General features: G+C 36.9%; 1 protein-coding gene across 4 annotated transcripts in view; it reads left to right on the forward strand.

Moving 5' to 3' along the window:
• Window positions 1-19,409, forward strand: part of CNTN3 (contactin 3) — a 346,250-nt gene that overhangs the window by 226,049 nt on the left and 100,792 nt on the right. For all 4 annotated transcript variants that reach the window (XM_009200333.4, XM_017955288.3, XM_017955289.3 and 1 more), the window contains exons 6-9: window positions 14,047-14,250; window positions 15,457-15,559; window positions 16,079-16,263; window positions 19,082-19,218. In XM_009200333.4, coding sequence (XP_009198597.3) covers window positions 14,047-14,250; window positions 15,457-15,559; window positions 16,079-16,263; window positions 19,082-19,218 — 629 coding nt within the window. The remainder of the gene's footprint in view (window positions 1-14,046; window positions 14,251-15,456; window positions 15,560-16,078; window positions 16,264-19,081; window positions 19,219-19,409) is intronic.

The raw sequence follows: 19,409 nt of genomic DNA on the forward strand, positions 1-19,409 counted from the left end.
CTCTCATTTTTCAGGTAAGAGAAAAAGCTGAGACCAGAGAGTTTAAATGAATTTATCAAAGGGCACATACCTAGAGGACAAAGACAAGTGTAAACCTCAAATCCTATGACTCCAATGCAGAGGTCTACCCTCTTTCCAAAAGTACCCAGAAAGCTCGTTTCAGGTTACTTTAACAATCAGAGATAGCAATAGTCAAACACTTTTGTGTCCTTAAACAGTATTTTGTATTCTGAATTTCTGTTCTTTACATTAGCTTTGTTGTTTCTCCTTGTTAAGTGACAGAGAAGCTTCCCTTCATATATTCATATATAAGAGGACAAAAGGAAATTTAGAGATGTTCTATGTTCTGTCTACCAGCCACCATTAAAGGTCATCCGGCCCCCTAGGGGATGATGGCCAAATCCTTATTGCTAAGACTGTTCTCACTGCCTTTTTTTACATTTCCTCTGGGGACCAAATGGTGCAAAAGAAAATTCGCTTATTTGAATCTGAAAATCCTTCTCTAACGAGAAGTGATAAAATTTATTATTTTTATCAGAGCCCAAGTAAGTTAAGTGTCTATGAGTGACAGAAATAAAATATAGCTATGAGGTGGCTTGATCTAAAACATGGCACTCTAAATAGCCTGTGATTTAACACATTCAAATCAGAAACTAGAAAGGCCCTTCAATACATGCCAGCTGAAGATCAACTAATTGAATTAATAAAATAAAGGGATGAAAGAAATAAACATACTTATAAATATCCCAGAAGATATGTTGTTGAGATAAAATGTGGTACAAAACAAATATGAGCAGTTCAGTAATTCCCAGAGCCCTGTACAGCATATGGTCTCAGAAAAGACAGAAAAAGTGTCTAGAAACAGAGGACTCAAGTCCCACAGAGTAACCAAAATAGATGTGTTGCTTTTACTTGTAACAGAATATGAAGTGCCAAAATGTAAATGACAGAAAAGATCTTTATATCACCTCAGTTAATATTAAGAAAAAGAATTGTCAAAAACCAAGGTAAATCACCAGGACCACTTGTTTAATAGGAATTTATTTGGAAAATAATTTAATATTGTTAGGGAGAATAAATGGAAAATATAATATTGTATCACTAGTTGGAGAAATAAAGTTCAGTATTTCTCCAGTTGAGAGAGAATCAATGAGCATTTGTGTCAAACGGATTAGAATTCCTAGGTAAGTTTTTTCTCGACTTTGATCAAGGCAGAATCTAATGCTCTTTTACTGCAGATCTACATATTTGCTTCTTGGAAAGAAAAGCTTTTTATCATGTTGGTGGAAGAATACTCACATGATTGCTGCTTTTTCTTTTCACAAGGAGACCTGTTTCCTTTATTAGAATTGCTTTTTACAAAAATGTGTGGAAGAGGGAGCAGGTGGTTGCACTGCATTTCCTTGTATTGTTCAGTAAATATAGTTGGAACTAAAAAATGTCGGGGGACAGTGCTCTTATAACTTCTATTATAGTTGTTTCTTTTTTGAAAAATATAAACAGAAAGAAAATTATTTAAGTAGTAAATGTAAACTTTACTACAGCTTAGGGATAACTGTACATAGAACCATCATATTTAGATTATGTTAAATATTGTTGGGTTTGAAAGGCCAATACCCTTTCTGCCAATTGAGGACTATGGCATGAGCTTTGAAAGCTTTCTGCCTCAGGCAAAAATGAGCTGAGCCACTGCTTTGAAGTCGAATTAGGACACGTTTGCTCTTATTTCTGTAACTCTATCTGCCTCAGTGAACTCCTGTTCTGTAATTTTGAAAATCACAGTAAAGCCAATATTCAATCAATTCAGTATTTTTATATTAAAGCAAGAATCAAAATAGAATAACTGTCTCCTTAAAAATGAAAAGGGCCAGGTGTGTTGGCTCATACCTATAATCCCAGCACTTTGGGAGACCGAAGTGAGCGGATCGCTTGAGCTCAGGAGTTTGAGACCAGCCTGGGCAGCATAGTGAGACCCTGTCTCCGCAGAAAATTAGAAAATTAGCCAGGTGTCATGGCATGCACCTGTGGTCCCAGCTACTCAGGTGGCTGAGGTGGGAGGCACCTGAGCCCCGGAGGCCAAGACTGCAGTGAGCCATGATCCTGCCACCACACTCCTGCCTGGGCAACAGAGAGAGACCCTGTCTCAAAAAAGAAAAGAGGAGAAGAAGAGAAAAAATCTGAGATCTGCATAGCACTGAAATACAATATTATAGAATTCCTTGGTTAAATGTTTGCCTTTGACATGTTGTACATCAGGATGTCTCTCATCTGTTCTTACATCTCTACCTTTATTGACCAATTCAACACACATCTGTTACTTAAAATGGTGTGCTGGTAAATAGATAGGTGGAGTGTCGAAAAATGTAAAGTAAAACATTATTTTTTTGTGAAATGATGACATAAACAGCATCATTTCTGGGAGGCTCATAAGAACAGGGTGTGAAAAGAATAAGAGCAAGTTTTATTTTCTTGCTAATTTTCACTTCTCACTGTCTAACTGTTCCTTACTCCCAAGTAGTGTAAATTGTGAAACAGACTCTGAATTAGGGGCATTCACCTATTTCTTCAGGGGTAAGTCTTTAATTGATCAGAAATTATTCATTGCATTGATGTATACTGTCAAGAAGGAACAATTGACAGGAAAGTATCAAATATAAAATAATGACAATGGAGGATTTGATAAATAAGCCAATTGGTCAACATAAAAACTACTTACAATCAAAGACAGGAAGAGACCATTTCTGAAGAGACATCTGCCCTCCCATTTTCATTGCAGCACTGTTCACAATAGTCAAGATATGGACTCAGCCTAAGTGTCCATCAATAGGTGAATGGATAAAGAAATTGTTGTATATCTACACAGTGGAATATTATCAAGCCTTTACAAAGGAGGAAATTCTGTCATTTGTGACAACGTGGATGAACCTGGAAGATACTCTGCTGAGTGAAATAAAGCCAGGCACAAAAAGACAAATATCACATGACCTCACTTACACTTGGCATCTAGAAAAGTCAAGCTTTTAGAAATAGAGAGTAGAATGGTGGTTACCATAGGCTGGTGGTGGGAGGAGCTGGGGGGCGGGAATTGGAAAATGTTGGTCAAAGGGTCCGAAATTTCAGTTAGATAGGAGGGACGTGTTTTTGAGATCTGTGGAACAGCATGGTGACTATAGTTATTGATAATGTGTTATATAATTCAAAACTGCTAAGAGTATATTTCACCACAAAATAAGGGTGAGTATGTGAGCTAGCTGATATGTTAATTAACTTGATTTAAGCATTTTGCATTGTATTCATATACCAAAACATCACACTGTACCCCATAAAAATATGTAATTATAATTTGTCAATTATAGATAAACATTATGGTTTTTTTTTTTTTTTTTTGAGACGGAATTTTGCTCTTGTTGCCCAGGCTGAGTTCAATGGCACGATCTCAGCTCACGGTCTCTGCCTTCCGGATTCAAGCGATTCTCCTGCCTCAGACTCTCAGTTAGCTGGGATTACAGGCATGTTCCATCATGGCCGGCTAATTTTTTATTTTTGGTAGAAATGTGTTTTCTCCATGTTGGTCGGCCTGATCTTAAACTCCTGACTCCAGGTGATCCACCAGCACTCCCAAAGTGCTGGGATTACAGGCATGAGCCACCACTCCCAGCTGATAAATATTATTTTAAAGTTTTTTAAGACTCAAATATTAAACAAATGAGAATTTTAACTGAAATCTGAATTTGAGCAGTAACCTTATATTTCTTCATGCATATTTCTCTGTAACATCAGGAGGGCTTTTTTTAGCTAAATTATTAAAATTGCAGAAAGACTGTTGCAGTTCTTTTTTCAGGCTTTGAAAGACATTTCTACAGAGTTACAGAGTGATAGTTTTTTTTTCCTGGACATATCTCCATAGCCAAGATAGACAACGATTGGAAAGATAGTGTAGGGGGGTAGGAAGAAATGTATGTGTAAACACATATATTTATTACGGAGATAGTACAAACACTATTTTTATTACTCTTTTCTATCACTTTTCTCAAAGCCTGTGAAACTACTATCTATATTTGACTTGAACCTGAGACAGCTGTGAAGTCTCCAGCATATCCTTTTGTGCCTAAAGAAATTAGCATTTATAGAGCCCTACTGATTTGAAGAACAGACTGGGATTACTTTTGATTATTGATTTCTAGGGGCATTTTCTTCATGTTTATTTTGCATATCCAGACATAATTGCATATCCTTTCATAATCAAGTACTTATATAGACACTATTTCTTAAATGTCAGGTGGCTCTGTAATATTTTAATAGTGCAATTTATAATGAAGCCATCACTTATTTTAACTTATTCAGAAAAAGTATCATTCAGAAAGTATAAAAGATTCCTTTTAAAATAAGGTTTTTTTCATGGTTTTTTACTCTATTTGATGAATAGTTTGATGTGCTATTAATGGTCAATAGTAGTACTGTGCATGCGTGTATATGTGTGCGTGTGTGTGTGTGTGTGTGTGAGAGAGAGAGAGAGAGAGAACGATTTCTCCAGCTTTCTAAGGAGTCATTCATTGTCCCGGGTAAGAAGACCCTTGTGATTTGGCAGGGCGACTTCATCTTCTACTAATGACCTCATTTCTGTTTACCAGTGAAAGTGGACATTTCATTAAGCTTTTAAAAATCACCCATAATGCAAGAAGAGAACAATAAAGCCCCCATGACATTCCTTAAAGGAAAGAGTTTAAATTTTGATAAAAGAAAATGAGATGTAATGTGGAATGGACAGTGTTATTGTGATGCAGCACCTTTATTCACTAGCCCTTAATTATTTCAGATAGTTTATTGCACATTTTCCCTGTCTGTATGGTTCTTTTGTATCATTTGCAACCTGATGAAGCCCCTCTCTGGAGTTAGCTTCTGAGTGCTGGTGTGGGAATGATAAACCAGAAGCACTACCTTTGGATTCATTAAAGGATGGGCTTTCCATAGTTAGGTTGTACTAAAGAGAATTTCCATTTTGCAAGGGCAGTGTAAATTTTGCATATCATTTTAATAGCAAGGCAGGTCAATCAAATCATAATTGTCTACAATTAGCACTCCCATGAGCTGTAGGCTTCTTTATCTTCTCCGAGACTGAACTGAAAAAGAAATTGTTATTTACTGTCACTGAAGTCATAGAAAATGCTTGCTATTCAGTATAAGCGATGAGGAAAGTGCGAGTCTGGCAGCAGGGCTTTGGCATAAATTTAAGATCTGCACACCAAAATGCACATTGTATCAAGCGTGGCTATGTGCAAAATGTGCTATTACAAAGCACTTTCTTTCAGCATACAAAGCAGATCTTGGCAATGAAACATCTAGTGTTGACAGCATTTTGGTTTGGAGCTAATCTAAAGATTGCTTTCTAACATTTTCAGGGGCTCTGAACTCTCTGGAAAAGGTACATTTTGATACTAAAAATGAGGAAGCAGAGAAGAAGTGCTTTATATTTCCTAGTTCGTTCTATCTGAAATGCCAGTGCTGTCATTTTGGGAATCGTTTCTTGAGTCTCATCACTGTACCAGAAAGTCCAGGTACAAGCTGGAGGTTGCAGGAACTGCAAGCTTGAGACTGTGGCATGAGGGAATTGTCTAAGCTTCATAAAATATTGCAGTAACTCTATCCATCTCTCACTATGTCACATTCTCTGCTGTGAAAATTTAAACTCCTTTCCTTAGCAATGCCATGCTTCTTTAGCAGTCTAGCCAAAAGGAAGGAGGTCAGTACATTTCTTGCCAGTGCTGTTGCTAGTTCTCTTCAGTCCCCCCAAGCCATTGCTGGGCATCCTGTTTCGAGTGTCACTGAATTTGGTCCCATCATTACACTTCTTCATCTTGAGATGTCTCTGGAGCAAGGAGTGAAGGATAGTCAGTCCCACCGAAAGAACTTCAGCTAAAGATGGGAGAGGGGATGTTCTCTTTAAAAAATTCCTCATGAGAAAAAGAAAGGATATAGAATGCAAGCAAAAATACAAAATAGCTTCCAGAGTTGCTCTTCACATTTTTTGCATTTACAGATATGAAGGTAAGCACTTTAGTTGGGCACTTGAAGGACACTGCTATATCAATAGCAGCAGTCATGGTACCAGGAAAGAGATATTTGATAGGAAAGATGCTTCCCTGGCAGAAGCATTAAAAATGAAGACAATGAGGCAGGTGGTTCACCTGAGGTCAGGAGTTCAAGACCAGCCTGACCAACATGGCAAAACTCCGTCTCTACTAAAACTACAAGAATTAGCTGGACATGGTGGTGGACACCTGTAATCCCAGCTACTTGGGAAACTGAAGCAGGAGAATCACTTGAACCCACGAGGCAGAGGCTGTAGTGACCTGAGATCATGCCACTGTATTCCAGCCTGGGCAATAGACTGAGACTCTGTCTCAAAGAAAAACAAAAGTGAAGATAAGGGGTGGCAGTATATTGTGGAGTCACAATATGATGAAAGATGCTGGTACCCACTGGTGTCAGTTCCTGAAAGAAAGTGTGGTAGAACTGAATATAGTGGAATAGTATCTCAGGAAACTGTTATCTCTTGGATAACTATTATCTCAGTTACCCAGTGGAAATGGCTCATATATGCTCAATTAAAGGCAGAGACTAAAACAAGAGAGAGAAAGAGGAAATAGTGAGTATCAAAGTCTTAGGGGCCTAGCATGAGCTGTGTGAAGCTTCGTGTAGGAGTTAGGACACCATGATAGCCCTACAAAGGCAAGAGGGGAAAAAAATAAAATAAGACAGTTAAGGGATTGTCAAGCTCATAACTTGATCTCTAGATATCACTGACCTAGGACAAGGTTCAACAAACCTTTTCTTAAAAGGTCAGATAAACATTTTAAGCTTTATGAACCATACAGTCTCTTTTACATCTACTTAACTCTTCTCTTGTAGCATAAAAGCAGCCACAGACAATAGTAATTGAATGAGTGTGATTGTGTTCCAATATATTTAGTTAACAAAGCAGGCAAGTCATAGTTCACTAACCTCTGGCCTAGAACCAGCCCTAAAATATTAGGGGGAAAAGGAAATAGCATTTTTAGTGTTTTTCCTCCTTGGTCATTGTTCTCCTTATCTTAGGACCTACACAAATCAGACTTGGTAGTATCCTAAATCAGAATGGATTAGGTAGACATTTATAGTCTAAACAAGGAAACAGACAATATATAATAGTGTCATCCATAAAGCAACAACTTACAATACAACAAAATGCAGCAAAATGTTAAACATGCTGATAGATGTCTTTTGCTTTGCAGTACAGACTCTTCAATCCTAACCATTGACTATGTGTTATTTGAACCTTAAATTATCCTTAGTTTTCTACATTGTTTTAGATCATTGAGTACATACTGCATCCCAGACTTTCCACCAAAGTGGTGCGATTTGTAAGCATCAGAGCAAAATTCTCTTCCTGACTGTATGAATTGGTGATAAAAATCTTGAATGACATCAAGTAAGCTTTCACACACTTTTAAATATGCTTTGTTTTAAAGTAGGTCAGACTTCCCAGTTGGCATCAGAGAAAATGGTCCAAGTTACTTTTACAATTTTGCCTAACAGCAATTTTGTTTGACAGAATTTCTTCTAGAAAGTGGCTATAGAAGGATTAAATCTCCTTCATAATAGAATTTTACAATGGAACTACAAATAAAAACTTAAATGTCAGTATTATATGTATTAATGTATCTCCAGGTAAACACCGGAGTGACATATTTCATGTTAAATTGACTGGTCTTATACTTAAGTGACCAGGGAAGGAATGTAGCTAGAGGCAGAATGTCATTCATCACATATTACTTTTTAGAAAGCAGAGTTTCAGGACTTCATTTTTTAAATTTATAGCTTTGATTGGTAAAACTTCTTGGCTTTTGAATTAAAAAAAAAAATCATATTCCTAGTATTCACTTAGCATTGTTAATAGAAAGCCCACTGGCCAAATCGTTTGGCATAATGTGCTTATGATTTACACAGGAGGTTGTGAAAGGTTTTGTAAAGTCTAGCTTGTTTGAATATATCAAATTATCATTTTTATTACAGCTTTTTATCATAGTACATAAAATGATTTTAGAAATCTCCAAAGAATGTTGATTTGATATGGATTTTGCTTTGATACAATTAACATTTATTGCAAATGCGGATTTTTATGATAAGTAAACTCTGATAGTATTATAGTAGATTTTTTAACTGTATTGAGAATGCATAAATCACATTATTCTCAAATATTTTTAGTCAGAATGATATATACGTCTATATATATAAAAACATAGTCATGGAGGCAATAAATGAAAAGTTAGTGTAGCTCTTCTCTCTAAGACATAAAAGTTATGTTTCATTCCATCTCAAAGAGAAAGTCTATAAACAAAGATAGGTGCTACAAATTTCTGCATACCTCTCATGTCAGTGTACAACTCTGTTAAATGCAGATTTGATTTTTTTCTATGTCTTCAAGGGTCTGAATCTTCGTAAAAAGTAATCAATCACTAATTTATTTGTTTGGGGGTTGTAATTTGATATCTCTTTTGGAATACCTCAACATTATATTGATCTTATAATCGTATTAAATACAATCTGATTCTTCTTTAGGCTTTCCAATTACAGCCTTTCTTTACATTTTTTTTTTCTGCCTCTGTTCATCTGTTTTTTGTTGTTGTTGTTGTTGTTGTTGTTGTTGTTGTTGCTTTTGAAAATTCTAGCCAAAGCACTTAGCGCTATACCTGGCATATAATAAACCCTTGATCATTGTTAGCTATCATCATTATTTATGTTAATTTCCTATTGCGAATATAACAAATTACTACAAACTTAGTGGCTTTAAACCAGCAGTCCCCAAACTTTTTGGCACCAGGGATCTGTTTTGTGGAAGAATTTTTTTTCCATGGACTGGGGTGGGTGTCGGGGAGAGTTTGGGGATTATTCAAGCACATTACATTTATCTATGAGTACTTTATTTCTGTTATTATTACATTGTAATATATAATGAAATAAATATACAACTCACTATAATGTAGAATCAGTAGGAGCGCTGAGCTTGTCTTCCTGCAACTAGATGGCCCCATCTGGGGCTGATGGGAGACAGTGACAGATCATCAGGCATTAGATTGTCATAAGGAGCACACAACCCAGATCCCTCATGTGTGCAGTTCACAGTAGGGTTTGTGCTCCTATGAGAATCTAATGCTGCCGCTGATCTGACAGGAGGCAGAGCTCAGGAGGTAACGTGAGAAATGGGGAGCAGCTGTAAATACAGATGAAGCTTCACTTGCTTGCTCACTGCTCACCTCCTGCTGTGTGGCCCGGTTCCTAACAGGCCACAGACCAGTACTGGTCCGTGAACCAGGGGGGTTGGGCGCCGCTACTTTAAACAGCACACATTTGTTCCCTTACAGTTCTGTAGATTAGAAGTCCAACACAAGTCTCATTGGGCTAACATCAAGGTGTCAGCAGGGCTTTATTACTTGGGGCTATAGGGGAGAATCCATTTCCTTCCCTTTTGCAGCAGCTTCTAGAGGCTGCCCATGTTCCTTTGCTCTTGATCACCAGCAAGTGATTATATGGCTCAGATCTCTGTTTGTGTAGTCATACCTCCTTCTCTGACTCTCCTGCCCCTCTCTTTCCCTTCTAAGGACCCCAGTGATTACAGTGGACCTACCTTAATTCACAGCAAGATGGCTAATTTAATCACCTTTGCCATGTACATTACTTCCCTATTGCTCTTGAAACAAATTACTACAACACAAATTTATTCTCTTACAGTTCTGGAGGTCCAGAGTCCAAAATCAATTTCACTTGGCTAAAAATCAAGAAATTGACAGGCCTATGTTGCTTAGGGAGTTTCAAGGGGACAATCTGTTTTTCTGCCTTTTCTGGCTTCTAGTGGCCACCTGCACTCCTTAAGTCATGGTCTCTTTCTCCATCTTCAAACCAAGAGCACAGCATATTGAAATGTTATTCTCTGACTACCACACCTGGTTCTGTAGTCACGTTTCCTTTTCCCTTACTGTGACCCTCCTGCCTCTCTCTTACAAGGACTCTTGGGTTTACATTAAGCCCATCTAGATAACCCAAGTTTGTTCCTATCAAATGATCTCTAACTTAATCATGTCTGTGGATTCCCTCTTGTCATGTCAAGTAACATATTTTCAGGTTTCAGGAATTAGAATGTAGACTTTTTCTGGGGACTTATTCTGCCTACCCCACCAGCATTAGGCCCAGACTCTCTCTTAAGCTTACCTTTGAATCTCCCAGCCACTCATTGAACACTTTTGTCTAGATCCTCTGTCTGAGTCTCAAAGACTATTTTTACTATACCTTTTTCCAGCCCCTGAGTGGCTCCTCCTACTTTCCCTGTTTCTTCCATTTTTCCAAGCTCAAAACCTTAGAGTTAGTTTTTCTTCATTGTTTGTCAAGGATATTTACTCTCTTGATTTTCTGGGGTTGTGTTTGGGAGAATTGGTGGAGGAAGATAATTGGATTATTCATTTACATATTATTTCAATAGGTAGACCATTGTGCTTTTAATATAAAACTATGCATACTGTGCTGCTGAGATACAAAGAGAAAGGGAATGTTTATAAAACCATTTTTAAAAATGGCTTTCGATATTATGAAGTATATAGGATGTGTATTTTCTGGACAGTTTTATTCGGATCACTGAAATTTTGCATTGAGTGGTTGTTTAAGAATGTAAGCCCAGTGTAATTCAAGGGATATTAGTATACCACTCTGAGATAGACCTCCTAATTTGCCCAGTTACACTAATTCCTAAACAAAGAATGCAAAAATCCTAACTTCTACAAAAGAGAAGCTTCTTGCCATTTGTTTTCAAATTTTGTATGAAGGTTTATGGCTGCACAGCATTTTGGCCAATGGAGAAGGTGAAATATTTTCTTCTTTGTTGGTGAAATCTGTGAATGGCGAATTTTCTTCAGTGGGGATCTCAGAGTAGCCTCACACTGTTTTTCTCTGGGATACTGTCTTGCCTTCACTTGTCTGGAGGACAGGTACCAAGAATCAATCAGGAGTCAGTTTGCATATTTGAAGAATGGGAGTGACATGAGGGGATTATCTCGATGGAAACTGGGAAGAGGGACAGTTATCCCTAGGAAAGGAAGTCAATGAAAATGGGCATTCTCTCAGAATTCAAGGGGGAGGAGCAATTTTAAATGCAGAGTAGAGTCTGTTACTCAATTTCAGAAACCCCGTGTTCAGATTCCCTGAGACACATACACCAAGATGGGACTAAAGGATCAGACTTATTGAAAAATACTGGAGAAGTGTCTGTAAAGGAAAAAAGGTGAAGGAGCAGAAATGGGCAGAGAGCCTCAGACTGCGAGTCAGGTCCCATGTCGGTGAGCCAAGGGTGGGGAGGAAAACTTGTTTAGGAAGAATGTCAGACTACAGCACAGTTCTGAGGGTGCTGTAGCTGTGAAAATGGGGAACGAAGCTGTGAAAATGTTGAGTCAAAGTTGCCCATTAGAGAAATCCTTCATGGGGCAAGAACGAGCCAGCATTAGCACCTCCACCCAGTTCAGTACTAGGAGCAGCACAGGGAGGTGTGTGGCCACAGTGCTCCTGGGGTAGCAGGTAGAGGCCATCAGTCAACTGTATTCTGTGCCGCAGGTTCTCTTGAAGTGAAACCTAAGGAGGAACCTCCATGTCTGCACCAGTCTACACCTTGATTTGTACATATCCACTTCATGCTCATTTTGGGAGCAGCCTTAAAATGATTTTAATTTTGGCTTCCTTCCTTCTCCTACCAATCAGTTATTGTGTCATATAGGCAAAGCCACCACAATATCTCTATAACAATATAATAACGTTTTAAGTATCAATAATATTAACCTTTGGATTAAAATACACATTATAAAGGGAGTTATGCAAATCTTTTGAGTTGAACATTTTCAGTCAGAATTATATTTGTGATATTTTTTCCAAGTGTTGCGTGGAGTTATTGTTCATACATTCTCATCACTGTATAATATTATCTTGCATGAATTCACCAGATTTTAGGTTTTCTGACTCTGAATCGGAGTTCTTTTTATCAACCTTTTTTTTTTTTAGTATAAACTGGGTTAATAGGATTGACTTTTTATCCCTAATGCCCTGCTAAGGCCTACTGTATTGGAGAGCAGTTGATATCTGGCTGGATAAAAGGGAGAAAACAACCTTGTTAGTTTCATGTGTAGAACACTTTGGAAAGCAGAGAAAGATTGCTTTCCCTCCTTTACTGCAAAGTGAGGTTGCAGGAGTTGGGGAATGTTGAGGTGGAAATGGATGCTTAAGAGCAGCAGGAAGACCCTGAAGAGCTCTTGCTACTGCAGCTGCCAGTTTTAACAACTGCAGAGCAAACTCAACTTACCTTGCTAGTATTATTTTCCTCTATGGTTTATTCAATACTATTGCAAGAGAAAAGCGTCATCAGGGTAGGCATGAGAATAACCATGGAGTTAATGTTTGAGATACATTTGCTTCATACAACCCAATAAGTGATTTTAGAGCTCACAACTTACCACATGACTGACTGAAATTTCATGAACCGTTATACCAATATGACAGCATGATTTAAAGATCAGTGTGAGGTTAAAACCAGTGTTTCTGGATGTCTGTATAATTTGCAATTGGCTTGCTACTTTTTGGAAACATCAAGCATTTGCACTGCATTGTGATTGGGAATCAGTCATCATGTTTTATTTCTTCTAGGTCCTTAGCACTATTCCCTTTATCAAAAAGAAAGACCTTCACCATGAGAATTATCTCTTAAATGTATTTGAACGTGTTATTCATTAAATTTATTTTGATTCCATGTTTTCCAAAAGTTTTTTTTTTTTTTTTAAACTCTTGGGAAAGCACTATAGTAATGAATCAATACAGTAGAGTTAATGCAACTAAGAGATAATAGGGCGCAGGAAAGCAGGAAGCCAATAAACCAGCCACGGTAACTGTGCTTAGATCTCAACTTGGCGCTGAACAACCTGGGCCTCCAGAACAAAGTGGCGTATTATTATCTAGTCCTCGTTATCACAAAAAAAAAAAAAAAAAAAAGAACAATGGTTCGTTTGCAGAAAGTTGATTCACCTTGGCTGTAAACTTCAAGAAAACTCTCATACTGTACTTTACGTAGATGTTAGTCAGTAGCATAATTGTGTCCTTAACTAACTGAATGAATCTTTATTGAGGACCTACTAAATGCCTTTGGGTGTTTCATTTTGCTAATTTGGAGGAGGGAGAAGGGCAGGTGAAATAAAAACTAACATCGCTTGTTTAACAAGTGATAGGAGGACAGACAAGTAAGTAGAATGTTACATACTGATAAGTGTTTTAGTTGAAATAAGCTTAGAATTACTCTGTATAGGAGCATCAACCCAGAGAAGGAGGATTAAGGAAGAGTTCACTTGAGGAGGTGATTCCTGATGTTGGAACCAAGCTTTGAAAAACATTTGAAGGTTATCTCAAAGATTTCAGTTGGTGTGGAAAGTCAGAAAGCCAAAGACAGGACAGAGACAACAGGAGTTGTAGGCCCCAGAAGCAGCATGTGCAAAAGACTCAGGGACCAAAGAGAGCATGGGGCTTCTCAGAGGCTAAGGTTTTGAGAAGGACCTTAACCATGAAGGACCTCATATTCAGGTTAAGCAATTTTGCATTATGCCTGAGAGGTTAAAGAACTTTGCAAAGTTTGATGTCGGGAATTGACATGATTAGATTGTTAATTTTGAGATATCATGGTACAGGCAGGAGGGAGATATGAATTAAAACTGAGCAAGACCGGAGAAGCTTGTTAGAAGGTGTCTGAAGCAGAGATGTGATGACAATAAATAATATTGCTCCCGCCAGGATACTAATCAACGGTATCCTCCATAATAATAAAGAATACATGGAGAGTTATTTCACTTAACTGCTTCTCTTCATGGCCTGCAACAAAAACACTCAGCACTGCTTGGAAGTAAAGTTGATGTTTGTATAGATACATTAAGGACACAATGGAAAACTGTCCTTAATGATGGAATTTCTTTCTCTCTTCAACAATTTTATTAGAACTGTCATATGCTTGGATCTTCAATGAATACCCATCGTTTGTTGAAGAAGATAGTCGGAGATTTGTCTCTCAGGAGACAGGACACCTCTACATATCTAAGGTGGAGCCGTCGGATGTGGGAAATTACACGTGTGTGGTGACAAGTATGGTGACAAATGCCCGAGTGCTGGGCTCTCCAACTCCTTTGGTGCTACGTTCTGATGGTAATGAAACTTCTCCAAGTGCAAGTCTGAGTGCAAATGGTGCTGAGGCTGCAAACAAAAGCAATTGGAAAAATGTATAAAGTACATTGAGAAGAATTGTCACTTCATGTTTTTTGGCACAAAGACTATTTTATGAGTATAATGACAAAAATGATTTGATAAATCATAGGTCCTTATGCATAATTCTTACCTAGGGCAAGCTTCATAATTTGCAGGGACCAGTGCAAAATAAAAATTGAGTGGCCCCTTGTTCAGAAGTCATTACGAATTTTAAGACAGCAATGGCAAAGTATTAAACCAAGCATGAGACCCTTCTGAGTCCAGGGCTCAGGTTGACTCCCATGAAGTCACCTATCCTGACCTTTGCCAGCTTGAGGTTTTTAAAGCTCTGGATATTTTGTAATAGGCTAAAAAGCATCACTAAAAAAACCATTAAAGAAAAAAATCTGTTTCATCAACACCTTGATGGCTGTTTAAGGGGAGTCTATGAGCTGCCGAGGAAGCAGATCCATAAGCCTGGGTAGTTGACCCACTTACACAGAACCATATCTGATACAGCATAATGCTATGATCACAAAGCATTGAAGCACTTTTTCCAGTCAGTTATAATTGAATTTGACCTTTCCCATTTATTAAGTCATTGTTTCTTAACTCCAGGGAGCCATTTAATAAGTTTAAGATTGGTATCTCTGCTACCACGGTATCATTAAGTAAATTCCCTGCCATAATTTTTGTTCTTTAGGGAAATTTCAGGAAGCAATAATATATTATATATTTCAGTTTGACTAGCAATGTCAAAATTGAATACACAATTTCAAAGCCTCCCATTTTGTGTAATATAAAAGACTTAGTGGTTTTCTTGGAACTGCTCTGTACGTGGTAACCTATGAATCAGCAAATCCAAAGTCCTTAAATGTTTATTAATATTGCATGTTTGACCCAAGTTAGTTCAGGTTTTTTAAAGCTCTGGATATTTTCTTATAGGCTAAAAAGCACCACTAAAAAGTCATTAAAGAAAAAAATCTGTTTCATCAACAACTTGATGGCTGTTAAAAGGGAATCTGAGCTGCATAGACTAAATTTTATTTAATTGAAATCACTAGAAGAGCTGGTTCAAAATGGAGCAAAAGAAAGTTTTATTTAAGAAAAACGAGGCAATTCCAAAGGAAATGTTGAAACGATTAACTTTATATTGTGGATTTATAGGTGTGATGGGTGAATATGAACCTAAAATAGAAGTTCAGTTTCCAGAAACTCTTCCAGCAGCTAAAGGTTCGACTGTGAAATTGGAATGTTTTGCCCTTGGAAAGTAAGTTTTATACATTTACTCCTATGTGCTGAAATATTAGGTTGCTATAAGAAATCAGAATGGGTTTTGAAAGACTCTTCTTTTTTATTTTCTAAAATTTACTTTCATTTTGAGGCAAAGGAAAAATAAAATGCAGGGGAAATGCACATATAAAATTTAGTTGAAACTTTAATATTTAAAGTCGATTTGAAGAAAATTACTCTGCCTGCCTAATTTCATAAAATAAATTGGTGGGGTTTTTTTTCCCCCTTATTCATTTGCTGTAATCTAATATAGTGGGTCTGTATTAGGCTTTTTTCTCGAAATCATGAATTGACTCAAGAAAAATGAAGTTTATTTTATTAAAATATCAACTTAAAGAGTTGTTAAATCCTTTTATCCGGTTTATATAATTGACTGTTGGAAGTGGTTTTCTGCATTTAAAATCCTGTGCCTTCTTGTTCAATCTTAAAAGCTTTACTTTCTCAAATCGAAAAGGCTTCCAGACAACAGCAAACAACTTGACAATTTTCTTCTTAGTCCCATACCTCAGATTAATTGGAGAAGAAGTGATGGACTGCCATTTTCCAGCAAAATTAAATTAAGGAAGTTCAATGGTGTGCTTGAAATCCCCAACTTCCAACAGGAAGATGCAGGTTCCTATGAATGCATTGCTGAGAATTCACGAGGAAAAAATGTTGCTAGAGGGCGTCTCACTTACTATGGTGAGCATGTGCTTTGGGCAAATTGGAGTTTTAGCTTTTACTTTCTCATCTATAAAATATTGTTGTTGTTTAGGGGTGAGAGATTATAGCAGAATCCCAATGTTCAACTTGTTGGTTAAACATTTTGTTCAACATTTTGTTAAGTGTTGATAAACATTTATCATAGGGGGTATTAAAAAGAAATAAATTTTTGTAATGAAGTTGAATATATACTCATTTTGCATTTTAAGATGATTCATGCAAAGATGAAATATTTCATATTTTTTTCCTAAGAATAACCTCTCACACACTTAAACACATTAGAGAGAGATCTCTTTTCTGTCTGTCTTCTCCTCTAGAAAACAGGTTTTGTATCTTTTTTGTTACCTCTACTAAAGAGAAAAAAAAAAAAACTGCCTTTTGGGAAAAGTTGCAATTACTGTATTAAACAAACCACATGAACTCTGGCTCCTGTTGAGTTCTTCAGTGTTACTCTATCCCTTCCAAAAATGTATCTGTACTCTGTTTGCTGCCTTTAATTTGTAATCGATTTTTTTTTGATGTACTGCTCAATTTGGGTAAGGAAGGCTCTAAGACCCTGACTAAGCCAAGTAACCTTTTCTCATACTCTAGCTTAGTTCCTTCTTTCTGCGCAACCACTACGTGATCTAAGGATAAGAAGTGACCATTATGGGAACACACAGGACATTCCAACCGTATTAATGTTTCAGTAAAAATATTTTTAGCTGTATACTAATAAACAATTGTATGCTTCATATGATAAGGAAATCCAAAGCTAAATTATCATTTAATTACCTTATCAGGCCACAACCCAGTTTCTTTGTGATTAGTTTTTCTGCCCTTGTCTATTTTTTTTTTTCCTTTTTCTACATGTTAGTTTCCATTATGATCACAAAATGGCTGCCAGCAGTGACTAACACATCAGTTGCTACTCATCCTTCCTTTCTCCGAAACATCTAGAAGTCCCCTGCTGAAACCTCACTGGCTACGTTTTCATTCCTAAACCAGTCACTGGCAAGGAGAAATTAGATTAGACAATTAAGTGCTTCACTTGGAATAGGGAAAAATGTCATGTTTCTATAGACAATGTGAGGTGATGGAAGAGTAGACAACTAATGAACAATTGGGGTTATTTTAGGAATAAGGAAGAGAGGAAATGAATGCACAATAGAAAACCAACAGTGCCTGCTATACTTAGTAAAAGAGGCAGACTATTGCTTTAGTCCATTGTGTAGGTAATATGATACATACCTAAAATATAAATCAGAAATTTATGCCATAAAGCATTTCATGAAAGTTGCCTTGCAATTTCTGTTTAACATTAGTATATTAAGTAGATGCCATGCAGTTCTCTGGTTATCTGCTCTAATATTTCATGTGAAAAATAGTCTATAGAATGTTTACATCTCATATGATGGAATAAGGGGAGAAATCAGAATTGATGTGGCAGTTATGATTTCAGGATTTTTTAGTCCAGCAAATTATCCTCCCATTTGGAGAAGAAGAGTATTACTATGGGAAGCTTGTGGGATTTTTTTTTTTTTTTTTTTTAGAAACTTGGGTCTCTATAAGAGGCTGATGTGTGAGTCTGTTCACAGTCATATTCCCTCTCAGGCTGATCATTCCTGAAAGAAAAAGAAAATGTGTTTTAATATAGAGGGAAGTGATTTGGTACTGAACTACACTTCATACTGAGCAAGTTGCATGTATGTGTGTGTATATATACACACACACACACACACACATATACACACACACACACAAAAGAGAAAACTTAGACCTATACATTTTCTGTAAAAGCTAAATAGCCATAGTTTCATTTCAATTTCATTTATAAAAAAGCAATTTTATGAGCTAGAAATGGAAAGACAAATCTGCCCATGGTTGCAATTAAATGGAAATAGATAAACTGTTTCTCCATATGGAGGATGCAAATGTGAATCCCACAGTACACATCACATACATAATGCAATGTGAAACCAGTAAGACATCTCACCTCCCAGTTTTGGATTTAAAACACAAGCTGAGACTTGGCTGGATATACTGCGTACAGTAAGTGACTTTCATTGTAAGTGGTACAATGCTTTCATCTGTAAAATGAATTTTCCAAATACCCTCTAAAGCATAAGTTGAAAATGATACATCCACTTGATGGAACTTATTTGCATACACAATTTAAAGTTGCATCGGTTACTTCTTTTTCTGGCAAAAAATCACATGACTCAAGTTGAACCAACTTATCCATCTTTTCCTGCTTTGATCTTAATTCACTCAGAGGTTCTTAAGATACTCACTGGTTTGTATTTAATTTTAATTTTGTTTGTATTTCTAACTTGTGGAAAATATTTTTTCCTCAGCTATAGAAGTTTCTCTCCTATGGATGTTAATTTTTAGTTCATAATTAAGAACAATGTATGCTGTTATTCACTTATTAAGTTATCATCAGTTGTGATCTCATGATTCGAAGCTGCACTTGGAAAGCAAAATCAGTTTTGTGTACCTGTATTACCGTCTACTAATAGATATCTAAATAATATAATATAGTGCTTAGAATTTTGATAATAGAGAAAGCATATAATTAATTTGCCTTAGGAAATAACAGATTGCAACATCCATCCTCAAATGTAGAAATGTTTCATACATTCACTGAGTAGATACTTAGTGAATGAAATATAATTCTAGCCTCTGTTCTCACTTCAATCTGTTACTCATAGTCATGTCCATTTCTGTTAATCCAGATAAGATAATAAAACAATAAATACACTTTATTTGCCGGGTGTTTAAAATTTCTTTTCTTCCCCTTTTTCTTTCATTGAAGCAAAGCCCCATTGGGTTCAACTCATAAAGGATGTGGAGACAGCCGTGGAGGACAGTCTTTATTGGGAATGTAGGGCGAGTGGCAAGCCCAAGCCCTCCTACCGATGGCTGAAAAATGGAGCAGCCTTAGTGCTAGAGGTAAGGTCACATGGATCGAAAATGGATTTAGAGGCCTGGTAAATCCACCCTTTCCTCACTTTGTGTTTAGTAGATGCTTTCTTTAGTCCCTAGTACCAAAATAAACTGTTGAGTTTACACACTTTCCTTTACTTCTAAGCAGTGGTAGAGGAGGAAAAATATCAAATCAAGTACCCAGTCTGCCAGTGAGG

The sequence above is a fragment of the Papio anubis genome, chromosome 2 (genome assembly GCF_008728515.1).
Source record: "Papio anubis isolate 15944 chromosome 2, Panubis1.0, whole genome shotgun sequence".
NCBI classification, from domain to species: Eukaryota; Metazoa; Chordata; class Mammalia; order Primates; family Cercopithecidae; genus Papio; species Papio anubis.